The sequence below is a fragment of the Acinonyx jubatus genome, chromosome C2, assembly GCF_027475565.1.
Source record: "Acinonyx jubatus isolate Ajub_Pintada_27869175 chromosome C2, VMU_Ajub_asm_v1.0, whole genome shotgun sequence".
NCBI classification, from domain to species: domain Eukaryota; kingdom Metazoa; phylum Chordata; class Mammalia; order Carnivora; family Felidae; genus Acinonyx; species Acinonyx jubatus.
This window is the reverse complement of record NC_069384.1, coordinates 72,211,061-72,228,937: the sequence shown is the minus strand read 5'-3', so window position 1 is coordinate 72,228,937 and position 17,877 is coordinate 72,211,061. Positions and strand designations below refer to the sequence as shown.

General features: G+C 32.9%; 1 protein-coding gene across 6 annotated transcripts in view; it reads right to left on the bottom strand.

Moving 5' to 3' along the window:
* The window catches only part of ACAP2 (ArfGAP with coiled-coil, ankyrin repeat and PH domains 2), a 148,696-nt gene that overhangs the window by 18,831 nt on the left and 111,988 nt on the right, over positions 1-17,877 (bottom strand). For 4 of the 6 annotated variants that reach the window (XM_027061155.2, XM_053221034.1, XM_053221035.1 and 1 more), the window contains 4 exons: positions 13,496-13,516; positions 9,988-10,039; positions 8,586-8,686; positions 7,895-8,000 (listed from right to left, as the gene is read on the bottom strand). In XM_027061155.2, the coding sequence (XP_026916956.1) occupies positions 7,895-8,000; positions 8,586-8,686; positions 9,988-10,039; positions 13,496-13,516 (280 nt within the window). The remainder of the gene's footprint in view (positions 1-7,894; positions 8,001-8,585; positions 8,687-9,987; positions 10,040-13,495; positions 13,517-17,877) is intronic. The other 2 variants (XM_027061157.2, XM_027061161.2) reach the window with 1 other exon arrangement.

Below are 17,877 nucleotides of genomic sequence, written 5' to 3'. Positions count from 1 at the left end.
CACAAAACTATTAATACTCAAGAATAAAATTAATATTATTTTATACCAGAATTTTCCAAGGTATTCAATGAACTGCAAGCAAGTTGTTTCAATTACTACAGTGAATAACTGGAAATCATATGTCGTTTTACTAAAGAACAAATCAATTAAATAATTATTTTTTTAATGTTTATTTTTGAGAGAGAGTGAGTGGGGGAGGGGCAGAAAGAGGGAGACAGATGATCTGAAGCAGGCTCTGTGCGGATAGCAGACAGCCCAATGCTGGGTTCACACTCATGAACCACAAGATCATGACTTGAGCTGAAGTCAGACGCTTAACTGACTGAGCCACCCAGGTGCTCCCAAATCAATTACATAATTATAATTATATTCCCAGCAAGGGAAGTGAGAGCCTGAGGAGGGAGAAGAAGGCACTGGTGTGAGGGTCCAGAGCCTGAGTAGGGGCAGGTGGCAGCAAAGAAAGGATGTTGGTTACATACAGGGGGACTGATCATATAAGTAAACATGTTAAAAATAAAAGTGAGCCATATTTTTCTCACTGCAGAATAAGGGTTATTTATATGGAAAGGGAGAGAATTAGAACAAAGCCTGTTGTGTGTGATTAGAACTGGAGAAAACAAGAGGCATACTAATGGTTTTCAGTATAAACAGATATATAAAGAAATACAGATGTAAACGTGTATACGTGTACATACATACATATATTCCTTTATCTTGGTTTCTAAAAGCCATTCACCACCAAAAGGAACTAGGACTCTTTGGAGAATTAGCACTGGTGCAGAGAAAGTGCAAGATGAACCTGGAACGTCTCATCATGCTAGAAAGTAAGGAGGAACTCAGACTGAACTAAGACATGGTAAGAACATACCAAAAGGATATAGAAGCCAGCGTTCCACTGGCCCAGTTTGGGCCAATTCAAACAATAAAACAAATAATGATAGTAATGGATTATAATACATTGAAAAAACTATACTGACATAATTAAATTAAAAAAAATTAAAGCTTAAAAAAGAGCTTAAAAAAATAAATAAATAAATAAATAATTAAAGTTTAATGAAGAAAAAATATTCACATAGTCTCAAAGAACCTCCCCTTACAAATACTTCTTACCTACCAAGCGAATGTTACAGTACAGAAGCCTAGCAGACACCACCTTAATCAAGTGATCAAAGTTAACATCACCAATAATGGGACAAACTTATGTGTCACCTGAGAATGCAGTGAGAAGAACACAGCATCATTTATATAATACACCTCCAAAGATGCATAATCTTGCGAGCAAGCATCGGATAAACTCACATTAAAGGACATTCTACAAAATAACTAGCTTGTTACCTTCAAAACTACCAAGGTCAAGAAGGTCAAAGTAAGATTGAGGGACTATTCCTGAAGGAAGGAAACTAAAGAGCTCTGACAACTAATATTACCTGTGCTTCTGGACTGAATCTTTCTGCTATAAAAAAACATTACTGGGACAATTGTTAAAGACGTCTGGAATTAAATGGTAGCCATATTTCAATGTTCATTTCCTGATTATGATGGCAGTACCATGGTTTTTATAGGACAATGTCCTAGGGTGTGGGAAATAGCACTAAAGTAATAATGGGTGATGGGGCACCAAGTTAGAAACTCACTCTGAAATAGTTTGGGGGTAAAGTTATTGTACATTTGGAACTTCTCTGTAAGTTTGAAATTATTTCAAAAATTTTTTAAAATCTGCATTATTAGAACATGTTCAAGAATGTGAATTATCTCATAAGCAATTATCACATAGGAAAAAGATGTCAATACAATACAGAAACCTTTTTGGCTCATTCCCAATTTTCCTCTATAAGCTAATTTTTTGCACCAAATTAGAGAAGCTGAGAGCAAAGTATACTGCACAGCAGAACCTGGGGCAGCTACCTCCAGGAACACAAGAATAAACATGACACCCATCCCCCTATTCTCCTTCTTGGATCATTTTGTCCATGTGCTTGGACTCAAAAGTGTGTATTATACTCATTCTCTCTGATCTTTATGTGTTTTGCCTTTGTCACCAAAACTCAGTAGTCTCAACCCTTCTGTACCCTTCCATTAAGTTATCTTCATCAATTTTTTTAAGTTTATTTATTTTGAGAGAGAGAGAGAGAGAGCACATGCATGAGCAAGGGAAGGGCAGAGAGAGAGAGGGAGAGAGAGAATCCCAAGCAGGCTCCGCACTGTCAGCACAGAGCCTGATGCGGAGCTCAGTCCAACATACCGTGACATCATGACCTGAGCCAAAATCAAAACTCGGACGTCTAACCAACTGACCCACCCAGGTGCCCCTATCTTCATTAATTTTTAAAGTTAACTCCTATCTATACTGTAGTATTAATTTATTATGAATTTAATTGTTCTAATATTTTTTACTGAGATTCTAAAGTTCCTGAAAGTATTCTAGTTATGAATTTACACAGATTTTTAGGGCAGCCCTAGCCCTATTTTTCCTGTAATCCTTAGAATTTATAGTGTATGATTTTTCATAACACAGGTATTTCAGCAATGCCACTAGCTTCTTCATCAGGATGATATGGATATACATGTAATTTTGTCCCCTCTCAAAACTTCGCTAAAAGCCAGAAAGGATAATAAAAGGCATTATCCTCAGCCCTTATTGGACAAAGTTGTGGTAATCCGAACATTAAGAAGAGTAAATACTGATATTGGCCATCTGTATGTCTTCTTTGGAAAAAAAGTCTATTCAAGTCCTCGGCCCATTTTTAATCGTATTATTTGTGGGGTTTTGTTTTTGTTTTTGTTTTTTTTTTTGGGGGGGGGTTGGTGTCAAATTGTATAAATTCTTTATATTTTTTAGACATTAATCCCTGATTGGATATATCATTTACAAATATCTTTTCCCATTCAGTAGGTTGCCTTTTTATTTTGCTGATGGTTTCGTTCAATTGTGATGGTTTCCTTCAATTTTGATGTAGTTTCAGTTAGCTTCTGCTTTTCTTTTCCTTGCCTTAGGATATATGTCCTATCTAGAAAAATGTTGCTATGGCCAATGTCAAAGAAATTTCTGTTTATGTTCTCTTTTAGGAGTTTTATTATTTCAGGTCTCACATTTAGGTCTTTAACCCATTTTGAGTTTATTTTTGTGTATGGTGTAAGAAAATGGTCCAGTTTCATTCTTTTTTGCATGTAGCTGTCCAGTTTTACCAGCACAATTTATTGGAGACTGTATTTTCCCCATTGTATATTTTCTTGTCTCCTTTGTCATAGATTAATTGACCATAGAAGCATAAGTTTATCTCTGGGCTCTTTATTCTGTTCCACTGATGCATTGTCTATTTTTCTGCCAGTACCATACTGTTTTGATTACTACAGCTTTGTAGTATATCTTGAAATCTGGAATTGATAACCTCTACCTTTGTTGTTCTTTCACAAGATTGCTTTGGTTATTCAGGATTTCTTACGATTCAACACAAATTTTAGTATTATTTGTTATAGTTCCATGAAAACTGCTGTTGGTATTTTGACTGTTGGGACTGTACTGAATCTGTAGCTTGCCTTGGGTAGTATGAACATTTTGACAATATTAATTCTTCCAATCCATGAGCATGGAATTGGAAGAATTAATATTGTCAAAATGTTCCATTTGTCTTCTCTTCTAGTTATTTTATCAGTGTTTTATAGTTTTCAGAATACAGGTCTTTCACCTTCTTGGTTAAATTTATTCCTGAGTGTGGTGCCTGGGTGGGTCAGCTGAGTGTCCAACTCTCAGTTTTGGCTCTGGTCACAATCTCATGGTTCATAAGTTTGAGCCCTGCTTCAAGCTATGCTCCGACAGCGTGGAGCCTGCTTGGGATTATCCCTCTCTCCATCTCTCCCTCTCTCTCTCTCAAAATAAATGAATTAACATTTTTTTTAAAGTTTATTCCTGGATATTTTATTCTTTTTCATACATTTGTAAATGAAATTGTTTCCTTAATTTCTCTTTCTGCCATTTCATTATTAGTATATTGAAACACAACAAATTTCTGCACATTAACTTTGTATCTAAAACTTTACTGAATTCATTACTTCTAATAATTTTTTGGTGAAATCTTTAGGGTTTTCTAAGTATAATACCATGTCATCTGCAAATAGTGACAGTTTAACTTCTTCCTTACCAATATGGATGCCTCATCAGGGAAATGCAAATCAAAACCACAATGAGGTTATCACCTTACACCTGTCAGAGTAGCTAAAATCAAAGAGACAAGAAATAGTAAGTGTTGGTAAGGATACAGAGAAAAAAGAATCCTTGTGCATGGTTGGTAGGAATGTAAACGGTACAGCCACTGTAGAAAACAGTATGGAAGTTCCTCAAAAAATTAAGAATAGAATACTATATGATCTAATAATCCCACTACTGGGTATTTACCCCAAAGAAAATGAAAGCACTAATTCTAAGAGATATATGCAGCTCTACATTTACCACAGCATTATTTACAACAGCCAAGATATGGAAGCAACCCATCTATCTACTGATAGATGAATGGATAAAAATATGTATACGTGTGTACACACACACACACACACACACACACACACACACACACAGGAATATTATGCAGCCATAAAAAGGGATGGGATCCTGCCATTTGTAACTACATGGATGGACCTAGAGGGTATTATGCTAGGTGAAATAGGTCAGACAGAGAAAAATACATATGATTTCATATATATGTAGAATCTAAAAAACAAAACAAATGGATAAACAAGTAAAGAAACAGACCTATAAATAGACAAGCTGATGGTTGCCAGAAGGATGGTGGGTGAGGAATGGGCAAAATAGTAAGGGGAGTGGGAGATAAAGGCTTCCAGTTATGGAAAGAGTAAGTCACAGGGATGCAGGGTACAGCACAGGTAATACAGTCAATGGTGTGGGAATAACGCCGTACAGTGAAGATGGTTAATGGATAATGGATAGAGGTACCGATTACTGTGTTCTATACCTGAAGCTAATATAACATTGTGTGTCAACTATACCCAAATAACTTTGTAAAAAAAGAGTAATTACTGTAATTGGGACCGATTGTACCTACAAATTTCCATGAGTTTATGATACCCAAGAAATTAGTTATCTGTCCCACCTAAGATAGCTAATAAACTAACCAAATGTGGTAATTAAAAGAAAAAAATCAAGCATTTTATTACAGTAACTAAATAACTCCAGCTGATAAATAAAAGCCGTATGTAACATAAGAATTCAAGTTAACCAATATAGATGGGATGACAGAATTAGAAAATTATAATTTTGCAATTCCTAATGAAATCACAAATTCATCTGTAAAACCATTACATGAGTGGTTGATGGGGGACTAGATCTTATGAGGCCAACGTAACACAAAATAGATTTACTACACAAAGTAACAAAGACTAGGGAAAAGGGAATGTAACTTTACAGTGGAGGAGTCATATTGTCATCTCTCTAATCCAATGTGTCCACTTCATTTTCACACAGAAGACTGATCTTAGCATTAGTAATGGTTGGATAACCAAGTATTGTGTCTTTCCTTTTACAACGTGAAGTATACACATCACCTATTATGTAACTGTATCAGTGGGAATTCTATAGGAACTAACCTCCTCTCTTCAGCAAGTTACTGTCATGAAAAAAAAGGCCTTGTTCTAGACTGAAAGACTTTAGGGACATAACAACCAGATGCAATGCCCAGTCATAGATAAGATCATACTTTGTAAATAGGTTGCAAAAGGCATTTTTAGGACAACTGGGGACATCTGAATATAGACTGGGTAATAGAAGATATTAAGAAATTACTACTAGGTATGAAATGAAATAAGGACTGTAGTCTACTTTAGAAAGCTATTGTGTTTTTAGTTAAAAAAAAGGGGGGGGCGGGGGAAAGACATTTGCCCACAAGAACAGGGAGAATAGAAAAGCAAATAATAGCAACAAAATTCTGAAAGCTGGAAGACAGTTGGATGAACAGTAACTGAGCAGACCAAGGCCAAATCTTACGATGGTTGTAAGAAAAAATCTGAGTTCATCAATTTACATTACACGATACTCAAAGGGCTCAAGGATTTATACCAGTTAACCAGGCAAACGGGAATCAAAGAGGGAGAAATGACTGTTTAAGGAATAGTCAGATCCCAAGGTGTTTTCCCCAACTCTATGCCATTATGGGAAACAAATTTAGAGGTTTCTATTTAAATTACTTCAAGCTAACATAAACACAAATGACTAGGAGTTTATTTTATTCTCTGAGGAAGTAAAGCAAAGAGTCTCTAGATGGGATTTACCTGAAAGGTGAAAGGCAGAGGATTAAATGAACATATACACACTGAATACTGAGATCCCTAGCAACTAGCTCCCAGGAACCCCTGACTCCTAGGAAGCAGACTGGTGAGTCTCTTGTGGGAAATCATACCAGCTGAAAAGATTCCAAAGATCCTAACGCTGGTTGTTCTTCAACAAATGGTCCAGACTTCAGAGAGGCTTATAGTCAACACACTCCTAACTACATTCTTAGAGCATCCAAAGGGGTTTTTAGTCCTTCACTTGTAACCAGAACGGATTACCAAATAGCCAAGAAAAACCTCTGACACAATGGTTCTCAACATTGCCTGTACATGGAAATCATTTAGGAAGCTTTTCAAAATATTGATGCCTGGATCCCAACTCCATTTAATTGTTCTGGGGTGGGACCTATGTATTGGGATTTTTTAAAAATCCGTGTGTTATCATCCTGTGCAGCCAAGTTTAAGAACCACAGCTCTAACCCTGCATCAATGAAGACAAGACAGCTTTACATGTATAAACATTCAGCAAACAAAAAGAAACTCCTGGAAAGTTAATATGTGCTGACTGAACTAAAATATTCAATAGAAGGTTTTGGAGATTAACTGAGAAAATCTCCCAGAATGTAGAGCAAAAACACACACAAAAATAAGAAAATCATAAGATCAGTCCAGAAATTCCAGAAAAAGAAAACAGGAAAATTGGAGAGGTCAGTAATACGAAAGACTTCAACAGCAATGTTGGAAACTAGAAAAACAATGCTGTTAAAATTATTAAGAAAAAATTTAATTTTTTTTTAAATGTTGATTTATTTTTTAGAGAGAGAAAGCCAGAGTGTGAGTGGGGGAGGGGCACAGAGAGAGGGAGACACAGAATCTGAAGCAGGCTCCAGGCTCCGAGCCATCAGCACAGAGCCTGATGCGGAGCTCGAACTCACGAACCATGAGATCATGACCTGAGCCAAAGTTGGATGCTTGACTGACTCAGCCACCCAGGCGCCCCTGAATTATTATTTTCAACCTAAAAATTTCACACTCAACGAAACTATCAAACAAATGTGAGGATAAAATAAAGACATTTTCAGACATGGATGGATTCACAAATGCCTCATTTTCAAGAAGTTACTAGAGGAATTGGTGAATTCCATTTCTCAAGACTTACTCGTGTTCTTGCTCATAAGAATCTATAAAATCACTGGGAAGCTGAAACCAGACTATGTGGACCCAAGACTACATTCAGCTTATCTTCTCCAGGGAGACTTCAACCCAGAGACAGTCTGAGCTTTCCTTTTTTGACTTTTACTAATTACTATTCTTTTATTTTTTACTAATTTTTATTAATTAGAATAATAAAATATTTTGGGGAAAAATACTTATCTTAGAATACCTTATGTCAATCTAGAACACATATTCAAATATTGAATTAAACATATGTTGAAATAAACTGATAAAGTGAAGAGAAGCAAAGAGAAATTGAAACTAGATTTTAATAGTAAAACCCCATTCACTTATAAAATTCAACCTCCATAAGAAAGAATGTTATAATCATATAATGTTGCAATGAAAATTAAAAGTTTATGGCAATGTATCATTTCGTATTGCAGTATTGTTTACTAACCTCTGATTCATCACCCTTCTCTCTATAAGCAGTAGCAATACTGGTCTGAACAGCCTTAATCCATGCCTGGCGCAGTTTTTCAGAATCTGCCTGAAGCATACAACTTCTAAAAGGAAATAACATTGTTTTCTCAGACACTAAATTAACCCCCCAAAATAATAATAAGATTTATTTCACTATTTAATAATCTTCTAACAAAAAGTAATTCCACTGAAATATTTTATTTCATTTATCTTTAGGACAGAGTATATTCATGAAGAAATCAAGGTACCAATAAAATATAAAATAAACCGCCTATTTAAAAAAAATGACAAATTCCTGTACATTTAAAAAAAAAAAAACTTTAAATTTACCAAATATAACACCAAGGCTGGAAATATGAAATAATTATCAAAGAAATTGATCTGACATATGACTTCAGTTCATCATCAAGACAGCTAAAAAATTTTCATATGGCTACATCAATAATCTTTATGGAATTTAAAGAAAATGATACTGGGTAGAGGTTACATAAACATCTGACTGTAATACTTGTAATCACTAATTATGAAAATTTACCTTTAAAGCACTTTGTTCCTCTTTAGCACACATAACATCGCAAGTAAAACCCAAATCTTTCTCTACTCAGTAAAGTTCTTTAAGACAAACTATACAAACACAAAAGGAACTCTCATTCTTTAGAACCACTTACTTTGTTGGAGAGACTACCTCAAAGCAGAAACGTCGTTCTATGTCTTCACAGTGTTTCACTGTGCACAGCCTTAGATCTTCCACTACCACGGTGGGGTTATCCTACAATAAGGAAATAAAACTCCCAGGTTTATCAACTTAGTTTTTAAACACAACTACCGATAATAACATACTTAAAAATATTACTTGGAATAAATGGGTCGTCGAATTTTAAAGATTTATATTTCATCTTAAATTTAAGATTAAAAATAGGAGTTATCAACAGAGATACAACTAATAAAGGTAACTCTGTCCTGTTCATAATTTTATGTGTTTCATAAAATGGCTGTACAAGGATTAAGTGAAAATATATATAAAGAGCTTAATCTAAAACTTGGTAATTAATTAATAGGTGCTCAATAAATGTTAGCATCCTATAAATTTTAATTTTCTTCCTTTTTCTTTCATATCCATTACTTTCCTGGTCCCCCCTCACATATAATAAAAGCTACTTTCCTCAAAAAAGAAGACTTTAATAGGCAAGTCTTAAGTAACTAAAAAAAAAAAAAAAAGCCTATATACATTCTTCTTTAAATACCTAAGAAAATGAGAAAGAATCTATCATTTTTCTAGTACTTAACAAAAATATAAACTCAAAATCAAGTTTATCAGACCAGAAGAAACCATGAACTAATGAGTTAGAACAAAGGGCTTGTGTGGAATAAGCCTGCAAGCACAAAACCGAGCAAACAAAATGTCAGATCGTGTATCTCTAGAGTAAAGTGAGTATTTAAAATGTACAGTTGTATACTTCATTCACAAAGACTCACAGGTAAAATTCAGGTCATCAATTAACTAATGGAGTTTTTTTCTTAATTAGTTTTAACATTCTCAAGTCTCATGTAATCTTAGTATGTCTTTCTGATAAACAAAAATTCCTTACCCTTAAAATAAGGTTCAAGAAAAGAAATGTATAAAAACAACATTAACAAATTTAGAGGTTTCTATTTCAATTACTTCAAGCTAACATTTTAATGTCATTTTTTAACATTTCCATATTATCACCTTTGGCCCTAAGGTGATACTTATTAAAAGGCATCTTTTCCTTCGGCATCAAAATAGTACTATGGAATGGCAGTATTGCTCCTGTCATACTGCTGGTCAAAGAAACGTGAAGAAACAAAAGTAATAATCCTGGGACACAGAAACACCCATCTCAAAACTGTAAGTTAAGAATTCAGCATTCAAAACCACTCTGCTGTTAAGGAGATACTGATACTTTCCACTTTTGAGTCCTCTTACACACACCTAAACATAAGACTAATGAACGATAATTTTGCATGCAGGAGTATTTACAAGATGAACAGACAGAGAACTAAAACGGAAGACTCACTGGGCTTTCACTTCATTAACAAAGCACCTACCTTAAACTTTTTCTGGTATACCAGCTGATTGTTCTGTATTGAAAACCAGCGTCTAAATAAATAAAAATAGATTAGGTTTTCATAAACATAATTTATGTCAGTTGTTAGAAATAAAATATTTGGGAAAGCACTAGAAAATCAGTTTATGTTAATTATGTTTTGAGAAGTACATTGTTTTGTTTTGTTTTATATAGACTGATGTCAATGAGATAATTATGGAAAGTAAAGAACAATTTTAAATAATTTTAAAACCACAGATTAGGAAAATAAGATTACTGTATTTTGATTCATTTTATCTCAGAAATTTATATCCTAATAACAGCAGTTATCCTTTATGCTATCACGAAAAAATAATTGTTTTAAAGTAAAATTTTAGTTTGAGGTTACTCAAAAAGAACTAAAATCTTTCCCCCAAAAGAACTGCTTCTATTATAAAGTAGAAAGAAATTTATGTTGTAAATAAGACTATCCATTTGTACACAGTAAAACACTGAAATAAATGGTGCTTTGTTTTCAACCTTTCTGCAGCTAATTCAGCAAGCATTTGATTTGTTAACCAAAACAAGAAATTAAATCAATTTAGAAGTGATATCCAACAAGAGATAATCGCCAATTCACTTGACCTCACTTTAATATAAAATATTTCTAAGCAGAATAATCACAGTTATTACTAAAAATGATTCACCTATTTATACTGTTCTTCTCATTCTTATAAATTATTACACAAACAATTTACTTGCAATCTTCTTTAGAAGAAAAAGCTAAGCTATATATGGCATACTGACTAATTCTAATTTATTAAAACAGTAAAAGATCCTAAAGACTTACAAAAAAAAAAATCACAGCCAAAGCCATTCATAAAAGGAAGCAAAAATTCTCATCAAGCATGAAAGGTAAAACTATTTGAGTCATTGTTTTAAAATTAGTTTCAATGTGAGATGATTTCTATTGTAAACATTAGTTATTAATCTATTAGCAGATAGAGATTCTACCTTTTCATTGATACTAATGCAAAGCACTGGAAATTGTATTTAGACACATTGAGAATTTCTATTTTAAAAAATTAAGTTAATTTTCCAAAGCTGAGAAAATGATTAGATGCTTTTCTATTTTTAAGCTAGACAGATAGTTAGGTTTTCTTTCTTGCTACTTAAAAAAGGTATCACCTTTACCATTAAAATAGAGATCTGTTAAATAAGCATCTAGTTAAAACCAAGTGAGTTGCCTCTAAATGCAAATCATCAAGAGGCAGGCCAGAAAAGGAAGAACTTCAGGGTTTCTTTGCTTTGGGACACAAGGTTAGTTAGAAATGTTAAAAGGAAATACCTGTAAATAAACAACATGGTGCAGCCCTGCCATGTGGGATGACATGCAATGGAAACAGTCTGTGACAGTGACTGAAGTGTTCTGTGAGAAATCATTCGAAGTAGGGTGACCTATACTAATAATAATTCTTACGGTTTATAGTATAGTGATCATATTATAGAATTTGATAAAAAACTAATTTTACTGCACAATGGAAAAACACCCATATAGCCACTGAAACTTTTCATGCTTCTGAGGTCTTTAAAAAAGGAATTTCTTTTCAACTGCTGTATCTTAGGATAATAACCTCTAAAAATAACAAAACAGCACATAAAAACTTTTTTGGTCAGAGACCACTTCCTCTGGTTATTAACTGTTCAGATCATGTGTATTACTGAAACTCAGTTCCCCTGCTATCTATCTTTTGCTGGGGGACTTGCTCACATCAGCATTTTTTTGTACACTCAGGGAAGACACTATAAATTCATCTTAATTTTGACATTTCCTAAGGAACAAAATCATAATGTACCTCACTAGAAAAAAAATTCAATTACTAAGATCTGTATGTCGTATGACACTGTCTCTCCTCCTCTTGCCATTAAAAAAAAAAGACAAAAGAGCCAACTACACTCATTTACATTGATCAAAACTTTAATCAAGTAAGTAAAGTGGAATATAATTTTTAATTGCTCCTATAGATTAATCCTAGTTATTACTAACATCTCTAATAAAAGGAAAAATGAGACAGTTCATAGCCAGTGAATAGAATAAAATACTTAATATTTCAAGCTCATACTATCTGTAATTGGGAGGCACCTCAAAAGACAAACTATAAAAAAGACAAACTTTAGAAAGCACTGTGCTGACACTTACACTATATTCTACAAAATTCAAATGCGGACCACAAAGCCAAAAAACTATTTGTATACAGGAAATTTTCTTGGGGCACCTGGGTGGCTCAGTCAGTTAAGCATCTGACTCTTAATTTCAACTCAGGCTGTAATCTCACGTTTTGTGGGATTGAGCCCCATGTCAGGCTCCGTGCTGACAGCATGGAGCCTGCTTGGGATAGTCACTCTCTCTCTCTCTCTCTCTCTCAATAAATAAATAAACAAACAAAAAAACAATGAAAAAGGAAAATTTACTTGGTTCATTAAGAAAAATAATACACCACTTTATATCCATTCCAAATTGAACTAACTCAATAAAGATCTTAGACCAAAGTACTAAATTCATGAACAATTTGATATTATTGATTTTCAAATATCTATGAGAGCTTCCAGATAACAAAACAGGGGGTAAAGGAAAAAATATATTAAAAAATAAATCAAGTGTCTTTTACCATGTTTGATCACTAGTCCTCAAACTGTATTTGAAACCAGGAATATAATGTAAAAGTCAAACTTCTAAATCTGTATAAGCTTTCTCACTAAAACTATAAAAATGACAGATTTATGCACATATTCATATATGTGTCAAATAGGTGAATATTTAACAAAATTTAAAGCTTGAGCATGTAAGGTTACTGTCTTTCAAATGCAATCTAATTTTTCCCAAGGAAAAAGACCAAAATGTTAAATCTCTAAAAACTGACAATGGTTCCTTTCAATAAAACTAATATGAGGGGCACCTGGGTGGCTCAGCCAGTTAAGCATCTAACTTCAGCTCAGGTCATGATCTCATGGTTCCTGGGTTCGAGGTCCGCATTGGGCTCTGTGCTGACAGCTCAGAGCCTAGAGCCTGCTTCAGATTGTGTCTCCTTCTCTCTCTGCCCTTCCCCACTTACGTCTGTCTCTCTCTCAAAAATAAACATTAAAAAAATATTTTTCTAACTAATATGACTATTACCAAAAAGGCCAATTCCTAGTTATTGTTTAAAAATTTGGAAAATATTTACTAGCTTATTTCCCTTAAAAAAAAAAAAGATATGAAGGCGTTCATATTACTAATCTATTATCTTCATTGGGTATCTATAAATATATCAAATGTTCTTTTCCAGATTAAAACAAATTGAGAAGATGGGCATTGAAAGGATAATTCCACTTCTCAAATATAATGTTTATGTTTCCTTCCCAATTTAAAACATGAGACATTATATCCATTGCAAGTAATCCAACTGAAATGCAGGTTAATTATGAGCTTTCTCGTGCCAAAGAGGAAACTGGAGTAAGGCAGGAATGAGGGGAAGGAAGCCATTTGGTACCTGATATGATCGGGCTTTTTCCTGTCATGTGAAAAAATGGGGTAGGATTAAAACATAAAGGAAAGGCGGTAAAAGAATGAAAACGCAAATGTGCAAAATAAGCAAAGGACTAGCATGATATGAAAATAAAGCAAGAATTAAAGAAACAAGCTTAAGCTCATAACCTAACAAAACAGTCAAAAATATCTGTTGCATTTTGTTCTCAATTCATACATGTATGCATTTACACAGGTAATTCCAACTCTTATGACTCTGAAATGCTAACATTTCAGAAATATTCAAAAATTTTCTTCAATTATTATGGTATAAATAGTTCTTGTAGGACTTAGTACACTTGGGCATATGTCTACTATTATTTTTATGCCTCTATGGTGATAGCTATAAAATATAAACAAGTACTTTTCCTCATCTTAATAAGTTGCTACTAAAAAATTAAGGAAAATAATCACTATATATATATATATATATATACATATATATATATATATATATATCTTCATAAACCTGAAACAAATGAAAACTTTTCATAAGGAAAATTGGATCACTAATTAAGAATTTCAAATATTATAAAATATTATTAGCCAACTAAACCTACCTCCCACCTGTTCTCCCCCTTTTCATCAATGATAGCAGAGACTTGAAGGCCACACATGAGTATCTTCATTTTTTTAAGAGTATCTTTAATACACACATACACTTCTTATTTTGTAACAAAAAGCCAATAAAAATAAAACATGTATCTGTGCCTGCAGTATCTAGAGTACTTTAAGACACTGCATAATATATCTTATACTTTTAGTTATATTTTCTATCTCATTCAACAAAGACTGAGCATAGTTTATAATTATTCAGCTTCTTTATTCATTTTACTAGCTTACTACTAAATAATCTTAGTATTTAATTATTTTCCTACTTCATTCATCTTTTCAGAATTTATCATAAAAAGCAACAGACATATAGGTACGAGTAATCCATCTGGCACTGATTTGAGCCTAAGGTGAAGCTGCCACATTGAGAAGATGGCCTGATATGGAAAGATAATTTTGGTACGTCTTACATGTCTTCAGAAAAATATATATTATAGACATATAAAAATCTTAGGAGACACTACAAACTAGAAACCTGAAACCAACCAACCAGAAACAAACACAACAATTCACATAAGACATAAAACCCCTCACTGCTTACACTCTTTCAATCACATCACACAAAATATATGATTTCTTCAGTTAAATTTCAAATTATAGAATGATGTTTAGATTTTATGAAGCACAAGGACAGGTTTTAAAACTACCTGGGAATTCCTAATCAAATGCATTTACCTCAGGAAGGAAGTCTTTTTTAAAAGTTGGCTTAAAGAAAAAAATAATTAATAAATAAATAAATAAATAAATAAATAAATAAATAAATGAAAGTTGGTTTAAAGAAAAAAAAAGTTAGCTTAAACAGATGATGGGAATTATTAAGGAGGGCACTTGTGATGAGCACTGGGTGTTGTATGAAGCGTGGAATCACTAAATTGTACATCTGAAATTAATACTACACCGTATGTTAACTAACTGGAATTTAAATAAAAACTAACCTATTAACTAACTAAATAAATAAATGTTGGCTCTGAAAATATTACATGCCTCTATTCCATGAACAATAGATGATGGCAAATTTGTCATCATATAATTAGTACCCTACAATGACTACAAAGAAAATGTTCCCTAAAACTAATCCAGAGACAATGTAAAGAAGATACTTAAACAGTAGGTAGAAAAATCTTTATGCTTGAATAGCTGGAATCCTAGATTTTTAAAGTTAAGGCACAAATATTACAAATGCAGTCTTTTATTCCAAGTCTAATAGAATATATTAACAAGCTAGATCGAGCACTAATTAGAGAAGTAGGGCAGACTCCAAAGTCATATATAAGTAAAGAGAAAGTATTTGCAAATATTTCCTGAAATTAGATTTTTTGTAAATTTCATGTAAGAAATTTAAGATATATTCCAAGCTTTTTAAATGAAAAGCGTTAGAATACACTAACACTTAATAGAGTTCTTTCTTCTCTCTTTCACAGTTACTGAACTATAACCTAGAAAATATCTAAAACTTCTGTTACAAGATTTAGATTCTTGTTTTTGTGAAGACTTTTATATAATGTTTATATGCTATATTCCTTAGAAGACTGCCTTTTTACTAGTATTTTCATGAAAATGATCTTTTCAAAGGCATATGAAAATGAAATAATTTGCTATCCATAATTTTTCCTAATAATGTAAATAGACTAGGAAGTTTTTAAAAAGTTTTTAACCTATTTTTAAAATATTTGACATATTGTTTCATCAAAACACAAATTTATATGGAATTTCCATAGCAAATTTTTTTTTTAAATGCCAGGTTTCGGGCCTCGGTCTTTCACAAACCAGCTGCGTATCAATGAGCAACCATCTCTCTGCACCTTCATTTCTTTACTAAAACTTAGGGTGTTGAAATACGATCCATGATTCTCATCAATAATGTCATCCCACTACAATTAGATGGTAGCTCCTTTAAAAAGCAGCTTCATTTCCAAAGGCATGGTCTCTCACTTTCCACGTGGAAGATAACAGGTCTACAATTCAGAATTTAATAGTTATTCCCTACTTGATTTTAGTTAGTTACATTTTATTATCTATGCCAATTAATAGAATTCATGAAACAAAAAATTAAAAACAAAAGGTCCATGCTTATGGGATGCCTGGGTGGCTCAGTCAGTTAAGAATCCAACTTGGGCTCAGGTCATGATCTCAATGGTTTGTGAGTTTGAGCCCACGTTGGGCTCTGTGCTGACAGCTCAGAGCCTGGAACCTGCTTCGGATTCTGTCTCTCCCTCTCTCTGCTCCTCCCCTGCTTGCTCTCTGTCTCTGTCTCTGTCTCTCTCTCTCTCAAAAATAAATAAATATTAAGATTTTTTTTTTAAAAAATGAAAGGTCCATGCTTAAATCAGTATTAATTTTCTCCTATTGCCCTAAATGGCAATACAATTTTCCACTAACACTTACTGTGCTTCATTTTGAAGTCTGAGATCATTTCTCATTGGAGTAGTCCATGGAACATCATTTCATTTCTTCTTAACATAATGGTATAGGTTCTATGGATTTATTGTATTTTCACTGTGTTAAACTTTAAGTAGGTTGTTTTGAAATCTGAAGGTTAAAATTCAATTCTAACATTACCTCATGAAACCATACTGGTTGAGAAATCTTTCTTTATTACAAAAATTTTTACTTTAATTTCCTATTCTAGCTATGGAAATTTGTCAGGAAAAACTTAAAAGATTATTGTCTTAATTTTTACACCTTAGAAAACAGAATTTTAATTTCTTATTTTCACTTTATAATAGTTAAAAATATTATTTCTAACCAAACCACTGAGTTGGTCCTTCTGGTTCAGACATTATTTTAGAAGTTCTACATAATTCAAAATGGCTTAATATCATATATAATCACTTTTCAGTTTATATTCATTCTCAGATAAAGAAAAATTATTTCAAATAAAACACACCCCATTCATTTAAATATCTGGCAATATCAAATGCTAGGGAAAGGCTCAACGAATCACTGACATTTGAAAATACCACTGAATGTTTTTCCACATAACCTTATCACCAAGAAATCAAAGTAAGTGGGAGCCCATTTTAATATTTTAAATATGCAAGAATAATAGTTTTCCATTTAAATTAGCAAAAATGTATACTACATTAAACTTACCGAGAAAATTCTATTATTTTGCTAATGTCCATTTTTTTTTAAGAAAAGAAAATATTCTCTATCATCAAGTGAATTTACATCTTGTTCAAGTAGCAAAGAAAATAAACACATCCAGCCAATAATATAATAGTAAATCAAGTCACCAGAGCCTAATGTTACTCTCAATTATTACAAAATAGTTCTATTTTGGGGGAGTTTTTTGCAAAAACAAAAACAAAAACAAAAAGGAGGCATCCTTGAATAAAAGACTAATCACTACTATTTGGAAGTATAATCCTGAGTCAACACAATCTTTTTTTATTCTTTAATGTCTGAAATTATTTTACTTTATTAGATTAATACACAGAAAAATATAATTAAATATTTAATATATATATTTAACAGATATTTGCTGGATTAATATCTTTTAAAAATCAGTTTAGCAGAAAAAGAAAAAGAAAGCCAAGTTTTTGGTCATTGTCAAGTTTAGAATACAGGAGCCCCGACTGCCACACACACCATACCAAGTATTATGTGCTGCCAAAGCAAGCACCACACTTCACATTTAAAAACAAGCCCATTTCTTAAAAGTCCTGGTTAAAGTTATTAAAAAGATCAAAAACTCAGGATCATCTGGCTTAAAAATTCATAAGCAAACACTAA